This window comes from Alnus glutinosa, chromosome 7 (genome assembly GCF_958979055.1).
Source record: "Alnus glutinosa chromosome 7, dhAlnGlut1.1, whole genome shotgun sequence".
Taxonomy (NCBI): domain Eukaryota; kingdom Viridiplantae; phylum Streptophyta; class Magnoliopsida; order Fagales; family Betulaceae; genus Alnus; species Alnus glutinosa.
In genome coordinates, this window is record NC_084892.1 from 27,205,671 (window position 1) to 27,228,536 (window position 22,866).

The following is a 22,866-nucleotide window of genomic DNA, read 5'->3' on the forward strand; positions in this document are numbered from 1 at the left end:
GACAGTTTCTACCATGCTCTCTAGGGGAGAAAGATCTACAAAACCGTCTGATTTCTTGGTTCGGGCTCGTGAAGTGGAAGGAACTTCATAAGCAGATTTCTTTTTGGCCATCTTAGGGAAGAAAAGCAAGAAATCGAAAGAGGATGGAAGGGAAAAGGGAATTTAGGAAGGAAAAAGCTTGAAGAATCAGCAACAATGGTAAAAGTGAACAAGTGCGGTAAGGTATAGTATTTATAGGGGGTGAAATGTGGAGAGTTAAATGCCCCCCATACGTGTCCGAGAAATCAAAAGGCGCCATTATTTCAAAAATCGCTGAAATCAAAGAGGCAGCCGTTTGAAGTTCAAAAAGTTAAAATCTCATTAAAGGCGTGGCCTCGAGAATGCAAGCCTCGATTTGACAAATCGGCGTCATCATGAAACGTGCAGGATTCATTCATAATGATGGGAAAAGGCGGCGACTGACAGACGTGGAGTGAATAGTGACAGTTTTCAAAAAATAAAATACGGATTAAAGGGATAAAAATAATTCCCTTAAGTTCAAAAATTTGAAATAAGAAAATTATGGGGTAATTATTGGGAAATAATCGGTCTCGACGCCACGTGGCCCCCAAGTCAAGTCGAAGTTTCAACCCATAGGCTCGACCTAGCCTGACCCGGCTCAGTCACCTCGGTCAGAACACCTCTACTCGATCCGGTCAGATCACCTCGATCGGAATATCTCGATCAAAACACCTCGGATCGACCCTGTCCGACTGGGCTCGATCACCTCAGTCTTCAAGACCCCACAGAATGTGGAATAAATCGAGATTTCCAAGTTTGTATGGAGTTAGTACGTCTCGGATATTTCCACCTCAGAGGATTGGTCTGGGTACAATAAGCGCCTTGAGGCTATCTTCTCATATTCGGCAAATAAGTATCTATTAATAGTTGGAAATCTATATCCATGATTTGTGGGATTTTTGCTAAGTACCCAATCCTAAGAGATCTGGAATGCATCTATATCCCAACATTAACGGGATACAGATCCCTATCAACGTGGAATTCAGCTAAAAAAGGCAGAATCCTATCCAACTTGTACTCAATTCAAAATCTATAAGGATTAGGATCAAACCTACACGATTCTTGGCCAAGACTCCTAGTCCTTCAAGAACTCCCGTAAATCTATAAATAAAACTACTACACCTTGTATTAGACATATTCTCTAAGCATTTTTTAGTTCTCCATTAAAGTCATAAAGTATGTACTGACTTAATCATCGGAGTGGGCGTAGTCAGTGCCCCCGACTAGTCGTTTGTGACTTTCACAGATCCCAAGGAAGGTAGGGAGGACGAAGAGCTTATTTGACCAATCACAAGGCGACATGTCTCCATATCGGAAACTGTACCAACAATATGGTACTGCCTATTCTGATCTAAGAAACAGTTACAACAAAGAAAAAACAGGAAACGCTAATGAAAGACCGAAAGAGAAACAAAAAAAGAGTGAAGGAATGACAAGTAGTTAATTAACTACTATAAAATTATTATTTATTTCAAACCTTTAAGCTAATACGAAAAGTTGGGGTTTAAATATTTTATCATGTAAACTGTTTAACTAACATAAGAGGTGAATTATGGGATTCAGGTAAAATTATTATTTATTCAAAAAAATTAAGCTATTAAAAAAAATAATGAATTTAATAATTTAATTTATATTCTAACGATGACGTGAGAACAAATCTTGCAAAGCGACATAAAATCATGGTTGGTTTCTCGATCTCCAAGACCCACATCTGGAAAGGTTGTGCCAAATTCCTTTTCAATGGCTACTTTTTTGTGATCACCAACAAGAACACCTGGTTTCTTAGCAAACCCAGTTGTCCTTCTATATTTTGTTACCTCTAACTCCGTCCCAATCACCTTATTAGCCCCTAAAAGGGTTTCGGCAAATGGCTCCACCATGATTCTGGGAATGGCATTAATAATTATTGATTGCCGAAGGAATTGAACACTCTCCAAGCCTCCAGGTGAACGTCCTCGACGTAAAACTTGGGCAGGACAGACCTTGACACAAGCGCAATGTCTCTGATCTTCAACCCCGCCACAGCAATAAAGATGAAGCTTTGGATTGCTAAAGTCTCGGAAATGAATAAGTATGTGAAATATACAAACATAACTAATGCTAAAAGCAGTAGCACCCTTGGAAAGCTATCGGCTTCGAGAGCAACGAGCATGTAGTATGGGAATGCACTTATTGACCCGAGAAGCGTACTGTCTAGGTTTGAAGCCACCATCTGGTTTGATCGCTCGTCGAAGCTACATTTTGAGATCGATTCGAAACGACATTGAGCCCCCATGACGATAAGATAGAGAGAAAAAGAAAAATGAGAGAGCTTGTGTGTGAAGGAACAAAGATTTGTAATAAATAAATTGAGAGGAGATGGGGGTGGGGGTGGGTTTATAAAAGGAGTAGATGATCATCGCCATGTTGTTGGATTTATTAGGAGGAAAAAAGATTATATGGTTGGGACCTAGAGGGAGAGTTTTAAAGACTTTTCAAACTGTGAGTGGCCGGTGGTGAGCTGAGGGTTAAGATCGACGATTGGAAGAAGTTGCCCTTTTTTTTTTGAAGTGGACTTAGAAATTAGGGCAGTTGTGAGGAAGGCCCCGAGTGGTTGCAAGTTGATCCTACCACCAACGCATTCAATTAGCCTATTTTCTAGTTTTTAGGTGCCGGCGGAGGCCTCTCATTAAAGATCGGCTCAAGCCCTTTTGTACAGGACTGGCTAGAGGCTATTATAATCAATTAATTAGTTATCTTTTGTTTGAACCTCATTTTTTTAATACTTTTTATTACTCAATCAAGAAAATATAGTAGATTAGATTGGTTTAACAAAACAATTTCACACATACGTTCAGGGATTTCTCCTATCCAAACTACTTGATCTATAATATGTTTAACGGCAGTCTTAATAAAGACATACGCCGCATTATTAACACACAATTATATTAATATGATGAATCTGCCAACTAGAAAGTGAGTTTAAAACTATGCAAGTGTAATTATTCTGTTTGAATGTACGTCTTTAATTGAATAGCGTAATTAATTTGTCTATATGTTTCTTGTTAGAGTTTAAAATGATTAGAATTGTATCCGTAATATTATACTACGTACATTCTATTATTCTGCATGTTAGGTATTGTATTATGGCACTACTAAGTTGTATTACTAGCTAGCTAGGCTGACCATTTTAGTACTGTTGGCTTCTCTATATATACATAAAACAATAAATTTGAGAGAGCTTTTATGAGACTTATCTGTCCAAATAATTTTTGAGTAAATAGGTTCTATATGAATTCTTTCACATTTGTTGTCGGACAACACATTGTTAAAGATCCAAATCCATATATAGGCCCACTCTATACAATTTCTGTGTGATTTCAGTGATATATTTATGATTTCAACAAAGATCATTAACATGAATAATAGACATGTGCAAAAAATATATATTTGTGAGAAATATTCTTTGTATTTTACTCGTGTAGGTTGATCGAGTAATGCTAAAAACTATATTTTTATCCCACAATGCTGATATGACAGTCTTAACTAATCTTTGGGTTAGTCGGAACTATCACGGTAACATTATGGTTGTAAAATAAAAATGTGTCATATAACATTTCTTGATTTGGTAATTATATTTATAGTTATTTCCATTATATTGGTTAAAAACAGACTTACCTATCCACATAAAATTTAGAAATTTCTTCTTTTCTTTTTGCACTCTTCATGACTTAATCACTACCATCACCACAAGGATCCACTCTAATACAAGAAATTTTTGCTCTATTGATGTCAGAAAACAAAACAAAAACAAAAAAAGTTTTAATTATTTAACCGCTAGCTCATGGTTTAAATGCTAGTCATGACAATTTTCGTGCTCCAATTTTTCTGGACATTTAAAGGATCTTGAAATTAATAGGATTTACTCTTTTCTTTTCTTTTTTTAATTTTATATATATATACATATCTCACCAATCAACAAGAGATATAAAATGTAATAAGTTATGGGGAGGATATTATCAAAACTTCTCGTTGAAACCTATCAGATGGTGACGAGGAAGAGTGGGCAAGACAAAAATAATAATAGCATATTTATATACAGAAGAGAAGAAGATCAAAGCAACCTTTCAATATTGAAGAAGATAAAAGGTATATATATAGAACACAACTATTTTCACTATTATTGCTTTCCCTTTTTTGGGTGGAGTATGTCACGAGGCCTTCAGATGTTGCAAATGTAGGCAAATCTTTTACGTGTTGATGATTTTCCTGAGCTTTCAATGATCTGTGGCCTTGGACTCATGACATGATCTTTCAATTAATACAAAGATCAGGTTAAATACAATAACTTCATCAGTGCCCCATCGCCGTTTGGCCTGCCAAACATTGCTCACCAATCTCATTCTGTCATAAATATTTCATCAACTTCATGGTATATAGGAAATTGTCATTTTTTTCCTTTTTTTTTTGGTTAAAAAGGCTGGCAGAAGAAACAAACTATAACTATTGAAGTTGGACGTGACTATAAGAACACCTGCTTGCTACGAGCTGGCTGCATAAGAGGAGTCACCGTATAGTACTTGGATGTAACCATATTAGTAACATCTGTCCGCTAAGAGCTGCATAGGAGGAGTTTAGACAATGAGAACTACATGTGCTTCCTCAAATCTGACTGAGCTATAGTCTGACCCAGTCCCGGCCATCGATCAGGACATTAATAAGACCTAAGACAGCTAATACTAATAGGATTAATGGGATACTCATTTTGAGAATCGAACTCTCAACCTAATACGTACCCAATTATTATCACCTAAAGATTTTCTTGAGATGACTGCCCTGCCACCCTTAGTGGTTGAAAATTGTCATCTTAATCAGTAGCAAATTAAAGTATATATGTATAATTATTTGTCAAACTTGCTCACATGGTTCCGTGTACCCTACGTACTATTATTTAGTTTTTTTTTTTTTTTTTTTTAATATTTTTTTCTGAGCACATGACTTGCATACGAGCCATATAGCTTGAGGCTAAGTGGAGCTTGGAGGCTTGAGTCGTTGAGCCTATTTTTTGCTGGACTTATTGAATGCAAGCTAACTAACTTGGCGATTTATTTCTAGATCGAGGTTTCAAAGCTCCAGTCTCCTTCCTTTAGATTAGACCGACGAACAAATTTCCTTCTCTAATTTGCTTTAGGCTTTATTTATTTTGTGGTTGGAAAGACTTTTTCTGATTCACTTCTTGCAAAAGTTTCCAACGGGTAGATATATCAAAATCAACCAACTGATCATCTAATTTCTCTCCAAGAAAGGGTTAACTTGAAAGAAATCATAAATTTAATGCTAGTTGGGGATTTTGTTGTTGAGGTTAGGAACTCGTTGCCTCTCCAGACCGACACATTAATTTGCTGCTGCCAACAACTGATCATCAATGCATATAATGGTTCATATAATAGTTTTTAGATTTTTCAATAATAACATAGATTCACTAATGTTTTCTCCTTTGGGCTTGTATTTTGCAAATTTATAAGATTATTAATAATTTATTATACCTTTGCATACAAAATTGATCATCCAAAAAAAAATTCAGGGCGCGCGGCTGATTAATAGGCTAGGTAGGCCACTTAATTAGGCCATTACCTATATAAGGCCCCTAAATGGAGAGGAAAAAATAAAAAATAAAAATTAAAGGTCTCATGAAGAAGAAGAAAAAGGAAAAAAGTCATAAATATTAGTAAATGAAAATTGTAAGTACATTAATTTTGTCTCTCCTTATGCAGGAGTTTTGACACTTTGAGGCATATGTATTCTCTATGTGACAATTTTGTATTTTGGCCGTTAATTTTTATGCGTGTGGGAGATCCAGAATTGATCCATAACAATATTAGAATCAAACAAAATTTTAATTAGTAAAACGAGAAGAATGGAATTTAGAGAAAAATAATAATATAGATATTTAATGGCGAAGGGCCACTAGAGACAATGATTGACAACGGTAGAGGACGACAAAGGGCTGCTAAAGACAGCGGTAGACAATTGCCATTAATGGCTGAGGACCGCCAAATATGGTTACTGGCCAATGGTTGGTGGTGGGCTGGCCAATGGTTGGTGGTGGGCTGTGCAGGGTGATGGTCGATAGTGAGTTTCATCGGCTTTTGGTCTACGGAAGATGGTAAATATAAGTGATTATTTTTTTGTGCTCCCCAAAAAAAAAAAAAAAGCATTTTGAAGAATATTCTATTTTTGGGGAAATTAATAACTATTATTTACTTTTTTTATATAAATAGTTTTTAGGGTTAAATACCCCGTTGGTACTTCAGTTTTACGTGTTTTTAAATTTAGTACCTCAGTTTTATTTTGTATCATAGGTGGTACCTGAATTAGGAGTAAAAACCCATTTGATACCTCTGTTAGATTTTCCGTTTAAATTTTAACGTCTCGCCACATGTCAACCGCTAAGGTTGACACGTGTCACTACATAAAAAAAATTAAAAATTAAAAATTAAAATCTTTAAAAATAATAAAATTAAAAAAAAAAAAAAAGAAAAAAACAAGAGGGGTGGCTGAGCCACCCTCCTTGGCCACCATGGGGGTTGGCTGGCCACCCCCATTTTGGCCAGGGGGTGGCTGAACCACCCCATAGGTGGTGGTTCAGCCACCCCATGGTAGAAAAAAAGAAAAAAAAAATTATTGGTTTTGGCCCTAGGGGGTGGCCGGCCACGGGGGTGGTTCGGCCACCCCTCTTCTTTTTTCTTTTTTTAATTTTATTATTTTTAATCATTTTTTAAAGATTTTAATTTGTAATTTTTATTTTTTTTTATGTAATGCCACGTGTCAACCTCAACAGTTAACACGTGACGAAGCGTTAAAATTTGGACGAAAAATCTAACAGAGGTACCAATAGATTTTTACCTCTAATTTAGGTACCACCTATGATACAAAACAAAACTGAGGTACTAAATTTAAAAACACGGAAAACTCAGGTACCAATAAAGTATTTAACCCTAGTTTTTAAATGTAAATAGTACTTATTTCTAGTTATTTATGGCATAACCAAACTACCTATTCACACGAAGTATTGGTAGCGATTATATTTTAAAAGTTGATGTGATTTTTAAAATCGTCAATAAATTTTGATCAAATAAAAATTTTAAAAGTCACATCAATTTTTAAATAATAAAACTAAAATAAAATAATAGTCCCAATCGTACATCACTCATCCATGCATACGTGACCTAAAAGTTTATAAATTGAACTGATTACGGACTGAGGGTGTTTGATATGATGGGAAGATTGTCCATTTTTTTAAGATTGTCATAATTGTCATTGATTAGATAGCAATTCCCAACTTGCAAGAAATAATTTGGACCAGGGAAATCTGATCGATGACAGATCCGATCAGTAATATAATACATACAATGCCCTAAATTGATGACAGATGATCTATTTTTGCTAGGGTTTGACCAGTCGGGATCCCCATCAGTTCTTCAACGTGTTGAATGCTGTTAGCTAATTAACCAATAAGCTTAATTAAAACTTCACAAATGCGCTTAGATCAACACTAGTATCTGCTTAATTACGTGTATATATGAACTATATATCTCATTCATTAATGTGTACGTAAATTAATTAGGGATAAGTGCACTTCTTGAGGTTGGTCTAAATTACGAATCACTCTTTGTGGTACAAAAAGTTCATGGAGGGTCCATATGATAAACCATAATTACTAATCACTCGATCCCTGAACTCGTTTTTCGTTTACCAAGTTAATAGAGTCCGTTAGTTCGCCACGTTATATAAAATAGTGGGACAACCTCTAAATATCATTTGTATTGTAATCCACTAACAGACTCTGTTAACTTGGTGGACGAAAAACGGGTTCAGGGAGTGATTTGTAATTATAGTTTATCACAAGGATCTTCCATATATGAATTTTTTGTACCACAATAAATGATTCATAAATGCAGAAATTTCTTACAAATCGGTTTGTAGGATATTTCATACAACTCACATATAAGACTGACATGTGTCCTTTAAATATGTAAGAAACACATATTTTTTTTATTAATGCTATTAAAAAAACAAGTGAAAAACATATGCTATTAAAACAACATGTGCTTCTTATATGTCGAGGGATACATGTCAATTTTATATATATATAGGTTGTATGAGATTTTCTACAAATCGATTTGTAAGAAATTTCTGTCTAATTCGTAATTTAGGCTAACTTCAGATATTAGTGGTTAAATTATCCCAATTAATTAAGCTGGATTACGGGGAGATCTCCTAAATACGTGGTTTTGCTACTTAAAACAATTTCTAGAAAAAGAGAGAAAAAAAGGCATATATAGAAGATTTAAGACTGTCTCACTCAGCGCCGACTAGAAGGTTAGACAATTAAGGATAACATTAAAAGCTGATCCGACTATCTTAGTGATTGATAAAGATGTTCCAACAGTTAACGTGTTTTATGTTTTTGTCCGAAATTTGCCACAACGTGGATTTCAACTTTTTTTTTTTTTTTTTTTTTTTTTTTTTTTTTTTTTCATGTGGATTCTGAGAGCTTCATCTATCTTCTATAGCGATGTCCCTCTTTTTTTTCTTTTTTTTTTTAAGATTCAAATATGAAAAAAAAAATTATACGAATTGTATAATTATAATGAGTGGGCATCCTAACAATAGTATCCAAACAAAAAAGGCAATATGGAAACAAGCATAAATAGCAAGCAGCGATTTCATCTATGATCACAGAGGAACCATAAACGAGTCGAATATTTTCAAGAATTGCACAAGGCGGTAACAAATGGCAAAATGACTTGGTGAAGAGCTCCAACCGGTAAAATGCAACAACCACTGTGAAATGGTTTTTGCGGGAAAGATACTGCCGAAAACAGAAAAGGATCTGTTGAGGAAGAGTGAAAACCGGCTACAAAAATCTCTACTACGGATCAAACAACATAAAACTAGGGAGACGGTAACCCACCAGCAAAATACGTACAAACTTGCTTGATGAGAAAAATTGTTGTGTGCTCTTGGTGCATGTTATCTCTCTGGTTGTAAGGTGTTTGGGTTGGGCTTGTCTGGGCCCTTGGTCTGCGGAGCCCATTTTCATTCTCTGCGTGGAAACTTAATCTCATAATTGCAAAGGCTTTCAAAAATATACCAAAATATGATACGTTTGCAATTTTTGTATAATTCTTGTACAATTCCAACAACTTGTTTTTAAAATTAACCATTGGATATGTAGGATCCACATGTAAAAATCAGATATAATGATGATTTAAAAAAAAAAAAAAAAAAGTTCTTATAATTGTACAGAACTTGTAAACATATCATTTCTCAGACATATTACTTTCGGCATGTATAATCCAGTGGACATGCACTGAGCTCCTTTAATGGTCATATATTTCAATAGTCTCACATTGGGTTCTTGAAATAACATGATATCATGTACACTCTTAAATGTTAAACAAAAGAAAAGAAATACAATCATAAAATAGCTTATTTGCATTTAACTTGAAATAAAAAGGGTATTTGCTTGATCACTTTACCTAAAGAATTTATCTAGTGTAGCGTTAGTTCTTTAACAACATAAATTGGAGAAGAAGGCAACAATAACAAGCTATAATTCATTGATTGATTGGGATAAGTACATTGGGATCAACAATAATTATCTTTTTGCCTCAAATAAAATTGAGAGAAAAAGAAAAAAGGAAAAAAAAAAGTTAAGTGTAATGAAATATCCATACTCAACCAGAATAATTAATCCAAACTAAATTGTCTTTCTAAATTTGATTTATTTATTTTATTTTTTAAAAAAAATGAAAAATAATTTTAATTTCTTTTTTCTTTACTATCTTTTAGGATTTATCTGGACTATACCGCCATGGCCCATGCCCAGTATACGGGCTCTTGGCCCAAAGCTTTTTCAACTAGAATAACGCATCCCATGATTCCCATCCAATCCACATTAAAGAAAAAGAGAGACAAAAGAGGGCCCAAAAGATTAAACAAACCGACTAAACTATAGGCGTTGAACACACGCACAGGCCACACTGCCACAGAGAGTCGGAAGACAAATACATGTAAATTCAGTATCTTAAACCCTAATTAATCTCCTCTAAAACCAGCAACATCTATATATATATATATTTGAACCCGACCGAGCAGAGTAGCAGTAGGAGAAGTAACGCCGATTCACAGCTTACGTAGTAGTCGGAGCGGAGCCATGGTGATCATGCCCACCAGTTACTTGTCCGAAGATTTGCTTAGAGACATTCTCTTGAGGCTACCGGTGAAGCCGCTTGTTCGATTCAGGTCAGTAAGCAAATCCTGGTCTGCGTTACTGAAAAGTCGAGATTTTACGACCACCCATCTGAGCCGCTCAGCCAATCATGGCTGTCACCTACTTGTTAACAGTGAAGGAGCTGAAAACCACACCATGTCCTTGATATCGAGCGAAGCACTCGATGTGGCGGCCAAGATAGAAAATCCTGAAAAAGGAAAAGTTAGATTAATAATGGTGGGTTCTTGTAACGGTTTAGTCTGTTTATATCAGAATTACTGGTTGATTCGCTTATGGAATCCTGCTACTAGAGAACACAAGATTCTGCCAACACCTCGCATCACCCCCACATTCCCGAGCACGTCGAGTCCTAGGTTCTCCATAGGATTTGGTTGCCATCTTAATGACTACAAGTTGGTGAGGATTGTGTATTCTAAACACCCGGATGAACGTCAAGTTGAGGTGTACTCGACGAGTATAGGTTGTTGGAGATCGATCGATGCCATTGTGCCCTGTTTTATCGAGCAGCGTATGTGTTCGGTAATCCTGAAAGGAGTGCCATATTGGCTGGGTTTTGGACCGTTTTGGGAAGACACAAGGTTTGGACAAGGGGAGCCGCGTAGGGATGAGTTTGTCGTGTCTTTTGACATGGGCAAGGAGGTGTTTCGGCAGGTGCATGTCCCATATGCTGAAGGTTCTTACTCCGACTACAGCAAGAAGCTCGGGGTATTGAACGAATCCCTGGCCATAATCTACTATCCTTGCCGTGAACAAGTCAGCAATTTCATTGATTTCTGGGTGATGACCAAAGATCATGGGGTTGACGAGTGTTGGATCAAAGCACAGAGGATTGGACCCTTTTCAAGTATTGGGATCCCGCTTGGGTTTTGGAAAGATGGGGTGGTCGTTTGTGAGAACGGTGACGAGGAGTTGTTACTGTATGACCCAAATATCAAAGCAGTAAAAAAACTTTCAACTTATGGGGCTGATCATGGGAAGTTAATTTCTACCAACGTTTCTACTTACATGGAGAGCCTTGTTCCTGTGAACGGATGAAGCAGACAACTATAATAGTGGTAAATAATTTTGTTTGACCTGTTCAATCTGATCATGAATCCTGTAATAATTGTTGCGTAGGTTGTAAATCTCTGTCTTTGCGTATTTTCTTTTATATTCGCCTACCCATTAATGAAATAAAGAAGTTGATGGCAACTTGATTTGCCGGTACTACATCGTTTTTGCTAATAAAGTAGGTAAAGAATTTTCTAATAGCAATGGCAATAGAAAAGGAAGTAATTTTTATTAACGCCGGCCAGTTTGTTTTTGCGTAGTTAATTTTTGGAGTTTGTTTGTTTATAACTCTCAAAATTATTTGAAAAATATTTTTGGCGTCTGGCTCGTATGAAAAATCTCTCGAGGAAGAAATAGACGACAACGACGAGATGTGGATAATAGAGTGTTTGAGAATATAAGATCTAATGCAATTGTTTGTTCAATCCTGCTCATATATATTGTTTGCAATTTGGGCAGACAATTGTAAACGGACCTCGTGTGTTCTATATGCATTAAAAGGTGTTTGAGCAGCTTGAGACCTGCTCGGACAAATAGGTCTCATAAGGTACCCTCTCATAATTGAATGTTCGGGGTGTAGGGAAGCAGCAAAACATGGTTTACACATAAGAAACATAAATCATTTTACATCTAATGATAGTTTTTTTTTTCTTAGTTAACTGAAAATATTTTCAAATTGATCGAAAAAAAATAAAATAAAACATGTTACGAGTCTACAATTATATGGAAAGAGACATTATTTAACTAAGGAGAGTATTATTTCTATTAAAATTTTAGTAATAGATAATAGTAGAGAATAAAGGGATAGTATGTTATCCCTAAATACTTGTATATTATCTTAATTAATAATCTTGGTGCGTTTAGAGACAAACTAACTTGAATAAAATACTAAACTCCTAATTCTACTGGAACGCACGTTCTTTTTTTTTTTTTTTTGAATGAAATATTTGAATATTTCATTGATCAAAGATCACAAGTATAGAATTCTTACATCGCAAAGCATAAAGTTCTATAAAATCATAGCCACATGCTATGAGATTACATAGTCATAGATACAAACAAAATTCTTATAATAAAGTGTTATCTATAACTTTCATCTTCTCTTAACCTATGTAAAAAAATAGTTAAAGAGTAGATCTAAGATAATGGTAGCCAAATATCTTAGAAAAATTTATTTAAACCGGTTGTGAGAGATAACCCCTCATACTTAACTAAGCTTCATCCTATAGATTATCCATGATGACAAATCTAAAAAGAAGAAAACTCTTATTCAAAGCAAAGACACAACTAACAAACAGCAGCAGCAGCCAGTGAAGAGATGAACGATGAATGACACAACATGAAGGTAGATGGATGGAGAGGCCAAAAATGCTGATATGGACGGAGAACACCTACAAACAAAAGAAAAAACTAAAATGGAAGGGGGAGGGTAAGAGTGGGGAGTAAAAAAGGAAAGGGAGAGGAGGAGGAAGCATCAGATCTTTTTTCTGAGAGGTGAAGTATAAGGCCAACTTAGGGAGAGAGAGAGAGAACGCACGTTCCTTTTAGACTCCTATTGCTTTAAGAGCAAAGTCTCAATCCTAATGAAATAACAACATTATCTAATGGGGATGTAAGTCCTCATCTAATAAGGTAGAGTCATGCTTTAAGAGCAACACTCTTCTTCTTTATCAAGTCTTCTTCTTCAATATGAAGTCATCTTTTCATAGAACTATAGACTCGTAACGTTGTACTGATAATTATGAGAAATATTGACATGACAAATTGACAATGAATTGCAATATATGTAGTATTTTGCTTGTGTTTGATTTACATACTTTTTAAACTTACATTGTCTTTTAGTTGAATGAAAGTTAAATTTCAAATAACAGTCATGATTGCTTGTGTTGTAGGTAAAAGCACAGTTTATATAGCTGTAGTGGGATTATGTGGTGGGTTTCACTCGATCTGTTTTTTACTGGATAAACAGATATGAAGAAATCCCTTTATGTATATATGCTTTTGTACTGAGACAAATGTATTCAATATAAAGTTGAAACTTCATATATTTTGGAATTTTGACAAATCTTTTAAATTTGGAGTTATGAGTTCCTATTCATGATTGGCAATCATGCCCTGCAGCCCTGGTTTCAAATTTGTGAGCCCCTTATTATGCAAGCACTTGTTGGATTTGAGTAATGATGATATTATTTTTAATTGGAATGCTGTAATTATACATATCTGCCATTCTTAATCTTCATTACTTACAGAACAAGCAAACTCAATACACCTTGTTTGCTTGCCCGCTTACATACATAAAAAAATACCCTGGTAAAAACAGAAGGATAGAGGGGGAGATTTACCCACGGGTAAGATAACATAGATACCAATCAACCATTTTGCAGGTCATTGCTTCAATGATGTGATCATTTAGACTTGAATGGAATGGCCCTGATCACTGTCTGATGGTACAAAGCAGCCAGTGCTGCCCCAATGAAAGGTCCTACCCAAAATATCCACTGCACCAGAAGAATTTAACAAGAAAACTGTCAGTGAATTCTGCAAAACATCTGCTCTCTTAACAAAGTTTTCCTCGGAATCGGATTATAGAAAAAATTCTTTCAATTTAATCTATTAAACCGATGTGTTCAAAATAAGACAGAAATTTCCGCGGACTATAATGTGAACTGATATTTCACTTGTAATAGACAACAAAAATGATAAAAAGCTTACATGGTCATCCCAAGCTTGGTCCTTGTTGTAAATGAGGGCTGCCCCAAGACTCCTAGCAGGGTTGATGCCTGTCCCAGTGATGGGGATGGTGGCCAAGTGAACCAGAAACACAGCAAACCCAATTGGCAGTGGAGCCAAGATCTGAACATAAAGTTGAATTGTGTGGTCATTAAAATTGCAGCCATTAATAATTAGAAACAGAGATGCATGCGCATTGCGTGAAGATTTTGCTTACAGGAACGTGGGAATCTCGGGCATTTCGCTTGGCGTCGGTGGCAGAGAAAACAGTGTAGACAAGCACGAAGGTGCCAACAATCTCGGCGCCAAGGCCATCACCCTTGGAATATCCGGAGCTGATGGTATTGGCACCACCACCAAGCCTCTCGTACTGGCCTTTCTGGAAGCTTTTTACTACACCAGCACCGCAGATGGCTCCCAAACACTGCATTAACATGTAGAACACCGCCCTCGTCAGCGACACCTTCCTTGCCAAGAACAGCCCAAAAGTCACCGCAGGGTTGATATGACCCCCTGCATCGCCACCCCCACACAAACAATTAGTCCTCTCAAAACTTCACACCGGCGGATCAAACCCATATGTGACACTAAATGCATGGTATCATGAGCCATGATTAAGCATTAAGTTTTGAGCCCACAATGAGAGAAGTGTTAAAGCATTGATTAAGCTTAAGTTTTGAGATCATTCTTACCTGAAATCCCAGCGGTGCAATAGACAAGAGCAAAGATCATGCCGCCGAAAGCCCAAGCAATGCCTTGAATACCCACAGTAGAACACTTGCTAGGAGACTTGACAACACCCATCACCGTTAAAACGGTGATGTAAAGAAACAAGAAAGTGGCGACAAACTCGGCTATGCCGGCCCTGTAAAAGGACCATGATGTTAACTCCCCTGGCTCAAAGAGGGGTGCCGCCGGTGGCTCCTGGTAGTCCTTGGTGTCCTGGCTCTGAGCAGCTGTTCCGATAGGTTGCCTCTCTCTGTACCTGTTTGCTCCCAACCTCACATCTTCATCCTTCCCCTCCATTTCCTTTCTCTCTAAGGCTCTGTGCTCTCACTATATCTTTTGTGTAGCTCTCTAGGCTTTGTGTGAGCTTTGGTTGAGTGAAGTGAGTGGGTATTTGTAGGGTAAGTACGGGGAAAAAGTTGGCAGGTTTTGTTGAATTTCTTTTGGTGTTTTATCAGTAATTGAGAGAGACTGATCTCCCACCGACCCATGTATTCACCCACCTTATCAAAAGCTTGCTTCTTGGCTTGTAATCATCGTGGGCGTCCTTGTCTTTCTTATTTGTAAATCTCACTTTGCTTATTTACTTTGCAATCATCCTTGCCTTTCAATCAAAGTTTGGGAAATGATGGCAAAGCGCCATTGGATGAACCACTCCAGGAGTTGGAACTGATAGCGGCACTAAAAAGGTGCACGCGTATGCTGTAAATATATAGCATACACATAATAAGCTTTCAAGTTTGGTCTTAACTTAGAAATTTCAATTGCAGTTATATATACATCCTATAGTTTCAGAATTATTAAATCAATTTTATGCTTGGATTGCTTATAATTCGGGTAACAATGTGAAAAAGCTAACATAAAACCCATCTATCTAAGCAAATTTTAGGCCGTTCGCCTACCTATTTGAATAAGTGAACCTTATAAAAACTCTTTTGTAACAATTCGAACAGAATATTGCTAAAAAATTTAATTGGATTAAGTTTTTGTTAAATAATGCTCCGTTTGTTTCGACGTAAAATGATTTCCGTCGTAAAATAATTTCGACAAAATCATTTTCAGAAAAAATGATTTTCTCGAAAATATTTTTCGGTGTTTGGCTCGCACGAAAAAACTACGAAACGCAAAAATCAGAGTTGGCAAATGTAGCCTGAATCCGGGGAGAAAGTTAGACCAGATCCGACCGAAATCTTCCGGATCCGGCCCGATCAATGGCAGGATCCTGTCATATCCGGCCTGATCAATGGCCGAATCCGTCCAGAGCCGGCCAGATCCGACCGTTTTGGCCAGATCCCGCCGGCTTGGCCGGAATCCGGCAATATTCCGACAGGAATCTGGTGGCCGGCATCCGATGCCTGCAGGATACCGGCGACCGGATGTTGTCGGACTCCGGCGCCGGTTGGATTCCGACGATCGACAATTGCTAAATTCTGACAATCGGATATCAAACGTGCGTGTAAGAACAAAGAGTTTAATTTCGGAAAACGATTTACGGTTTTAAAAATTGTAAATCGTTTTCCAAAAATTAAAGAAGCTGTTACGGTCAAACTGAAAACGATTTTCGTTGACCATTATTTTCGCCCCTATCAAACACCATAAAATGCCGAAATCATTTTTCAAAAATTATTTTACGCCGAAACAAACCGAGCATAAAAATAAAATGAATTCCACTTAAAGTTGTGCTTCAAACCTCTTTGGACATTAGAAAACCCTACGGGCAATATTGTTCAATACTGTAATATCAAAAACGAAAAATCATTTATTTAGTCATTGAGTTTGTAATTGTACCAGATTGATTTTTAGGGTATCAAAAGTATTAAATTGATCCTTAAGGAAAGCTAATTATCGAAAGTGATTTTATCGGTGATTGTTAGACAGAACCCTTTAGATACAAATATAAATTCACATCACAATCAATCATTGGTTGACACGTGACATGACTAATGACTCATTTTATTGTAAAATTTTAAATTAACTTTACAATTAAATTAAAATGCAAAAAAAGACCGCCTTCACCGCCGGATGATTAATAGCAAACCACTGCCGACCCTACCCTACGATGAGCTATTAAATCAATTCGTTAATAAATATACAATTATGTTGAATGTCTCATTCGAAATCACTAGTTCAAGTACATACCCATCTAGAAAATTGGTTATATTCTCCCACCCACAAATACACCAATAGCTCATGGGGTATAAAAAATTGTTGTGGCTTAAAACGATAAGATCAAGTGATGAAATTTATATTCCAAGTGATTAATTAATTAGTATTTTGAGCTTGGCTACAATATGGGTATACATACAAGTAAAAGTCTTTATTTATTATACCCATTATCACTTGGAAGCTTATGATTATTCATAATGATTGTGCTTGATGATGCTGGCCCAAACAAGAAATATTGACTAATAATAATGATCACAAGCCACCTCCACTGACCGACCATTTGAGATTTGGACTGCGGCGAAGCCATAAGAGCCATACATTACAAGGCTGCCAAGAGACAACCACGGTCCACAAGCTTACGAGTTAGGACGACCGACTTTTGCCGTCCAGATCTTAATTTCATGCGTTCTGATGTGTCCTGTACGTGTTCTTTGGACTGCCTAACGGGCAAATTTATTTATTTATGATTTTTTTTTTTTTTTTTGAAGTAATGCTTTAGACTTTTATTAATCAAATCAAGATGAAACAATTTACTGATCAGCAATTACAAAGTTACGGATGATTTCAAAGTAATTTTCCGTCCAGACTTGCTCTAAATCAAGATTGATAAATTGACTTCTTTGCCAACCGGTGAGTTATTTCATTTGCTTTCCTCTTAACGTGTCTCACATATTATGATTGAAAACTATTCAGTACCCTTTTTGTATACTCAAGCAGCTGTCTATACCGACTCCAATTTTACAACCTTCCATGCTGCCAACACTCCGATCTGCCACTGTTGGATTTGAGATGTAAGGTTTTATAGAATACATAGATGTCGGCACATTCTCCTCATGGTCTCCGGCAATCACTCCTGGCCTACACCCATCTTCATTTTTGTTTAATTTCACCGAAAATTCCCCTCTAGAGGTTCCAATTCTTACTAGACTACTAGTTGATCTTTTTGTCGATTAGGACATATGGCAAACAGCATATGCTTGAGACTTCTTCCTCATTAAAAATTTATCTATTCGTCTATTAGCTTCTCTTCAAGAACTCGTACTGGTGATTGGAACGCATAAAATGTAGGAGTCAATAGCCATTTATCTCCTCAAATTTTAATTGAAGCCCCATCCCCCACTCTCCATATTAATCCTGCTTTTGGAAGTACCTGACCATTCCATATACTCCTTCAAGCATAAGATGGCTTGATACCCAATCTAAATTCTAGAAAATTTTCCCATGGATAATATTTTTCTTTAAAAATCAAAGCCACTAGAGTGTTGGGATAGTGCAGTAGTCTCCAACTTTGTTTTGCCAATAACACCTTATTAAAACATTCCAAATCTCGAAATCCTATTCCACCCTAAGACTTTGAGTGACCCATTCTAGATCAGCTTATACATGCAACTTTGGCCTCATTCTCTTTTTGCCTCCACCAGAATTTAAGCATCAAAAAATTTATCTCGTGTCATAAAGACTTAGGCATTTGAAAGACGCTCGTAGTATATGTGAAGATGACTTGAATTACTGCTTCAAGTACGATTTCTTTTCCCGCTTGCGACAAATATTTCCCCTTCCAACCATTGAGCCTGCTCCATATCTTTTCTAGCTTTAATGCCTTTGAAAGTTTTTGTTTTTGACTTGCCAACTATTGTCGGTAACCCTAGATAATTCCAATAACTTTGTGATGCTTGCACTTACAATGGATAAAATATGATCCCTTACCTTGCTTCTTGTATTCCTACTGAAATAAATGGATGTTTTCTCCTTGTTGAGTTTCTATCCTGATGCTTTTTTATACACATAGAAAACCCACTATATTCTACTCCATTTCAAAATATTTGCTTTACAAGATAGTAAGTTGTCATTAAAAAAAAAATAAAAATAAAAAATCTCAACTTTGTTCCCCCAGGTACTCCTGTAATATATATTTCTATTCGTCTCTTATTTCTAGAGAAGCAAACTAAGACCCGCCGTACATAAAATAAACATGTAAGGAAATAAAAGGATCACCTTGTTTAGTGGCGGAGTCAAAAATTTATCTTTGGGAGGGCCGATTTTTTTTTTCATTTTCTTTATGTTCTACATTTTTACTATACACAAAAAAATATAATAAGCACAATCTAAAATAGAAATGAAATATATATATATATATATATATATATATATATTGATATATTAGTAAGGTAACATGTAGGCACTAGTAAAAAGAAAAAATAAAGTATCTAAAATTGCAGCTTTCAGTTTGTAGAAAACTAAAATTATCAAGTATAGAATTTGAATTAAAGTTCTTAGTAATTTTATTTTCATTTTCACAACTAACAAACTACAAGCTAAACTGTATAACATAAAAGGTCTATAAAAGACTCACAAATGAATTAAGAATAACTAAATACTAATAAAAATGTCACCGAGTATTGCTTCTATGGAAAGCTCCATCAAAATCACAAAAAGAAGATGAACTAAAGGGCATCATGTGTAGAGACGACCATTAAACCTCCAATAATACTTAATTTTTCAATTTTCTTACATAAGATATATTCAAAACGGACAAACTAGCTAGTTTATGGTGCAACAATTTAGTAACTCAAATAATTTTAAAATAAAAAGAAACAACAATAATAATAATAATAAATGTTATCTTGTAATATAAATAATAGAATAACTTATACATAAAAAATAAAATTAAAAATTAAAACAACTACGATTTGGAAGATAGTGATACAATTTAGAATAGAAAACTAAAACTAAAAAAAAAAAAAAAAAATACTTACTTTTAGAAGAGACGTCTACGTAGGAAAAAAAAAAAATCAAGAGAGAAAACTATAAAAATAAATAAATTATGATGAAATTTGAAAGAGGTTCATACTTTTCAATTTAGAGCCTTTTTTTTTTTTTTTTTTTTTTTTTTTTTTAAATTCGTAATCTATTATAACCTACAGTACTTTTTATTTTAAAAAGAACCTGACACTACAAGTCTACATACTTACCCTATGTGATTAATAAAAAAATCTAATAAGAAACTACGTGTGGGGGCGTGGATAAATTACTTAACAATTTTTGTTATAAAATATTTTTTTTAAGCCTATTGCAGGGGCCATGACACCTGCTGGCCACTTTGCCACTGCATACATCCCATACAAATTTTCATAAAACAAAGTTTCAAATTCACCATTGAATTTGTGGTACCCAATATGGGTCTCATAAATCCAATGGTAGATTTGAAAGTGAGATGTGTAGGATATATATTTATATCATTTCTCGTTTTGTTGAGATCTCAATTTTGACAGGCCCATGTTGAGATCTCAGTAGGGGCGTGGATCAATTCCTTAACAAATTTTCTTATAAAATATATATATATTTTTTAAAATCAATTGCAGGGGTCACGACCTCTACTGGCCTAACGTGGCTCCGCCATAGATCCTATATCTGCACAATGTAATCGGCTGTTTTTTTTTTTTTTAGCCAGAAATACCCATATATGAGCATTGGATGAAAAAAAGAAATAGATTATATATCAATGATGAAATGTGCCTTTTAGGTATTCCGCAACTTTTTACCAACATCATTCAACTCCTTTGATGATGACGGTTCTCGAGGCAAATTAGGCAATCCTTGTTGAAGTCATCTCAAGAAGATTAAGTAGCAGAATTAATGTATGTTTATATTTTTTTTCTTATTTATATTTATTATTTAAGGTTTATAATTTCATTTTAATTGATTTTTTTTTTTTTTTTTTCATATCAAATAGAGTTAAACTAGCATATTATCATTATTAAAGATATTATAAAATCAAAGTGCTTGATATTTTATCTACCACCTGGGCAAGTGAGGGGTACAACAAGGCATAGACGCATAGGTGATGTAGGACAAGTAGAAGGAGATGCGGATGATAGGAAAGGAGGGGAAGATGACGGAGAAGAGGATGGGGAAGATGGTGGGATACGGAAGTAGAGGAAGATGATGGGATGATGGAGAAGACGATGGGGATACGGAAGGAGGAAAAGATGATGGGATGTCCATAATGACCGTGATCAGATTCATAGGGATGATACGCAATGAGGTATCTAAGATGGGGAAAATGATGATCACAATGTCCATAGTGAACGTGATCAAATTCATATGGATGATACGGAAGGAGGTGTCTATGATGGGGAAATTGATGGGGAAGCTGATTGGTTAAATAATGGAAAAAATGATGATCATAATGTCCATACTGACTGTTATAAGATTCATAGGGATGATACGGAAGGAGGTATCCGTGATGGGAAAGCTGATGGGGAAAATGATGATCATTCCATAGTGACATTGATCAGATTCATAGGGATGATACGAAAGAAGGTGTCAATGAAGTGGAAAATGATGATCACAATGTACATAGTGATCGTGATCATATTCATAGGGATGATACAGAAGGGAAATTGATGTTGAAGCTGTTGGGGAAAATGATGATCACAATGTCCATTACCCAGGCGCAGCTATGGGAAGGTACAGTCTCAGAGCTGGTGAGAGATTTCAATATGGAGAAGGGGTAAGAGATAGAAGAGTCAGAAGAGGCAGAAGAGGCAAAAGGAGTGGCACAAACGAATGCAACTCTGGTCATCCAGTGGCTCAAGAGGAATTTATCATGCCTTCCTTTGTTCCGCAAGCTTGGAATGTCTTGGAATTTTACACTGGGCCTGACAATGTCTTTAAATTTAACACCGGGTCTGGCAAATGTGTTGCGGATGCAATTTCTTTCATGAAGCAATACATTTCCTATAGTCACCAAGCTCATGACCGTGTTGCATATTAAATACTGAAAGTTTTAGTAGAGGTATATATTTGAATAAATTCTTTTAGGGTTTTATTTTTGCTTTGTCACACTGGCTTTTCTTTTCTAGCCAATGTTAAATACAGTGGCAATTTACCTGGATTTTTCAAAATCCGGAAAGATAATGGATAATCAACTGGAATTGACAATCATTTATTTCCTTAAAGAAATCATTCCAATCAATTGCCCCGAAGGACAAGCTAGCAAATCATCAATGGATTTGGCTAAAAATATCCTCAAGAATTTCTTTAAGGTATTTTTATCGAATTTTTCATTATTTTATTTTTTCCTTAACTGCTTAGTAGTGATGGCCTATTTAATTTGCAGGCTATAGTGGACGTCATTATTGTTTATAAAAAGTTCCAGTCAATTGGATTGTTAGAGGCATTCGAAGAGCTAAAAACTGATTAGCTTAACGCCAAGAACATGGACTTTCTATTGTTAGAAAGTCGTTTGAACATTGAGAAAGATAAGCTAAAGGAGGCGGAGGAGAAGCTAAAGGAAGCGGAGGAGAAATTGAAGAATTATGAGAAATCTCATATTACCTAGTAAACACATATTGATGTAATTACGCTTTGAATACGAGGGTGAAAATTGTGTTACGCTTTTGGAAAACAAGATTTTTTATTCTTGTTAAATGTGGTTTTTGGTTAACTTTAACTACTTTTCTCACTACCCAACATTTAACCACATGCTTATGTGCAAACCATGCTAGTTGGTGGGTTACTTGATTGGCTAGTATTACTAGACTCTAAAGTCTAATTTGCTGTGGCTAAAAAAAGAATCAAATAAGGTGCCTCGTGTGAAGGCGTGGATAAATTACTTAACAATTTTTCTTAAAAGATATATTTTTTTTAAAACCAATTGCAGCGTCCACGACCCTTGTTGTCCTTAACATGGCTCTGTCACATCTCAATACAACAAAGTTTCAAATCCACCATTGAATTTGTGGGACGCATATTGGGTTCCATAAATCCAATGATAAATTTAAAAATGAGATGTGTAGAATGTGTATTTATATCATTTCTCGTTTTGTTGAGATCTCAATTTTGATGAGCTC

General features: G+C 35.7%; 2 protein-coding genes and 1 long non-coding RNA gene across 4 annotated transcripts; 2 read left to right on the forward strand and 1 right to left on the reverse strand.

Moving 5' to 3' along the window:
- The first annotated feature begins 10,091 nt into the window (after positions 1 to 10,091).
- On the forward strand, positions 10,092 to 13,443 carry LOC133872809 (F-box protein CPR1-like). The gene is made up of 2 exons (XM_062310422.1): positions 10,092 to 11,394; positions 13,282 to 13,443. Exon 1 carries the CDS (start codon positions 10,262 to 10,264, stop codon positions 11,372 to 11,374), a length of 1,113 nt encoding a protein of 370 aa, XP_062166406.1. The 5' UTR covers positions 10,092 to 10,261; the 3' UTR covers positions 11,375 to 11,394; positions 13,282 to 13,443.
- Positions 13,444 to 13,558: 115 nt separating this feature from the next.
- Positions 13,559 to 15,226, reverse strand: LOC133872810 (aquaporin PIP1-2-like). The gene is made up of 4 exons (XM_062310424.1): positions 14,812 to 15,226; positions 14,337 to 14,632; positions 14,102 to 14,242; positions 13,559 to 13,887 (listed from the first exon to the last, which is right to left on the reverse strand). The coding sequence occupies exons 1-4, from the start codon at positions 15,143 to 15,145 to the stop codon at positions 13,795 to 13,797; spliced, it is 864 nt and encodes a 287-aa protein (XP_062166408.1). The 5' UTR covers positions 15,146 to 15,226; the 3' UTR covers positions 13,559 to 13,794.
- Positions 15,227 to 17,539: 2,313 nt separating this feature from the next.
- Positions 17,540 to 22,426, forward strand: LOC133872811 (uncharacterized). Of its 2 annotated transcripts, none has more exons than XR_009901078.1 (3): positions 17,540 to 17,641; positions 21,974 to 22,059; positions 22,134 to 22,426. It is a non-coding gene; the product is annotated as an uncharacterized LOC133872811 (long non-coding RNA). The 2 variants fall into 2 exon arrangements; XR_009901077.1 differs by lacking the exon at positions 17,540 to 17,641 and adding an exon at positions 20,490 to 20,649.
- The last annotated feature ends 440 nt before the right edge of the window (positions 22,427 to 22,866 follow it).

What these genes read in the sequence shown, in the direction of transcription:
- LOC133872810 (XM_062310424.1), bottom strand. Translation starts at nt 15,145, where the DNA reads ATGGAGGGGAAGGATGAAGATGTGAGGTTGGGAGCAAACAGGTACAGA. An exon ending in CCCGAGATTCCCACGTTCCT is followed by an intron (nt 14,243 to 14,336) that starts GTAAGCAAAATC and finishes CTTTATGTTCAG; the next exon opens with ATCTTGGCTCCACTGCCAAT. An exon ending in ACCAAGCTTGGGATGACCAT is followed by an intron (nt 13,888 to 14,101) that starts GTAAGCTTTTTA and finishes CTTCTGGTGCAG; the next exon opens with TGGATATTTTGGGTAGGACC.
- LOC133872809 (XM_062310422.1), top strand. Translation starts at nt 10,262, where the DNA reads ATGGTGATCATGCCCACCAGTTACTTGTCCGAAGATTTGCTTAGAGAC.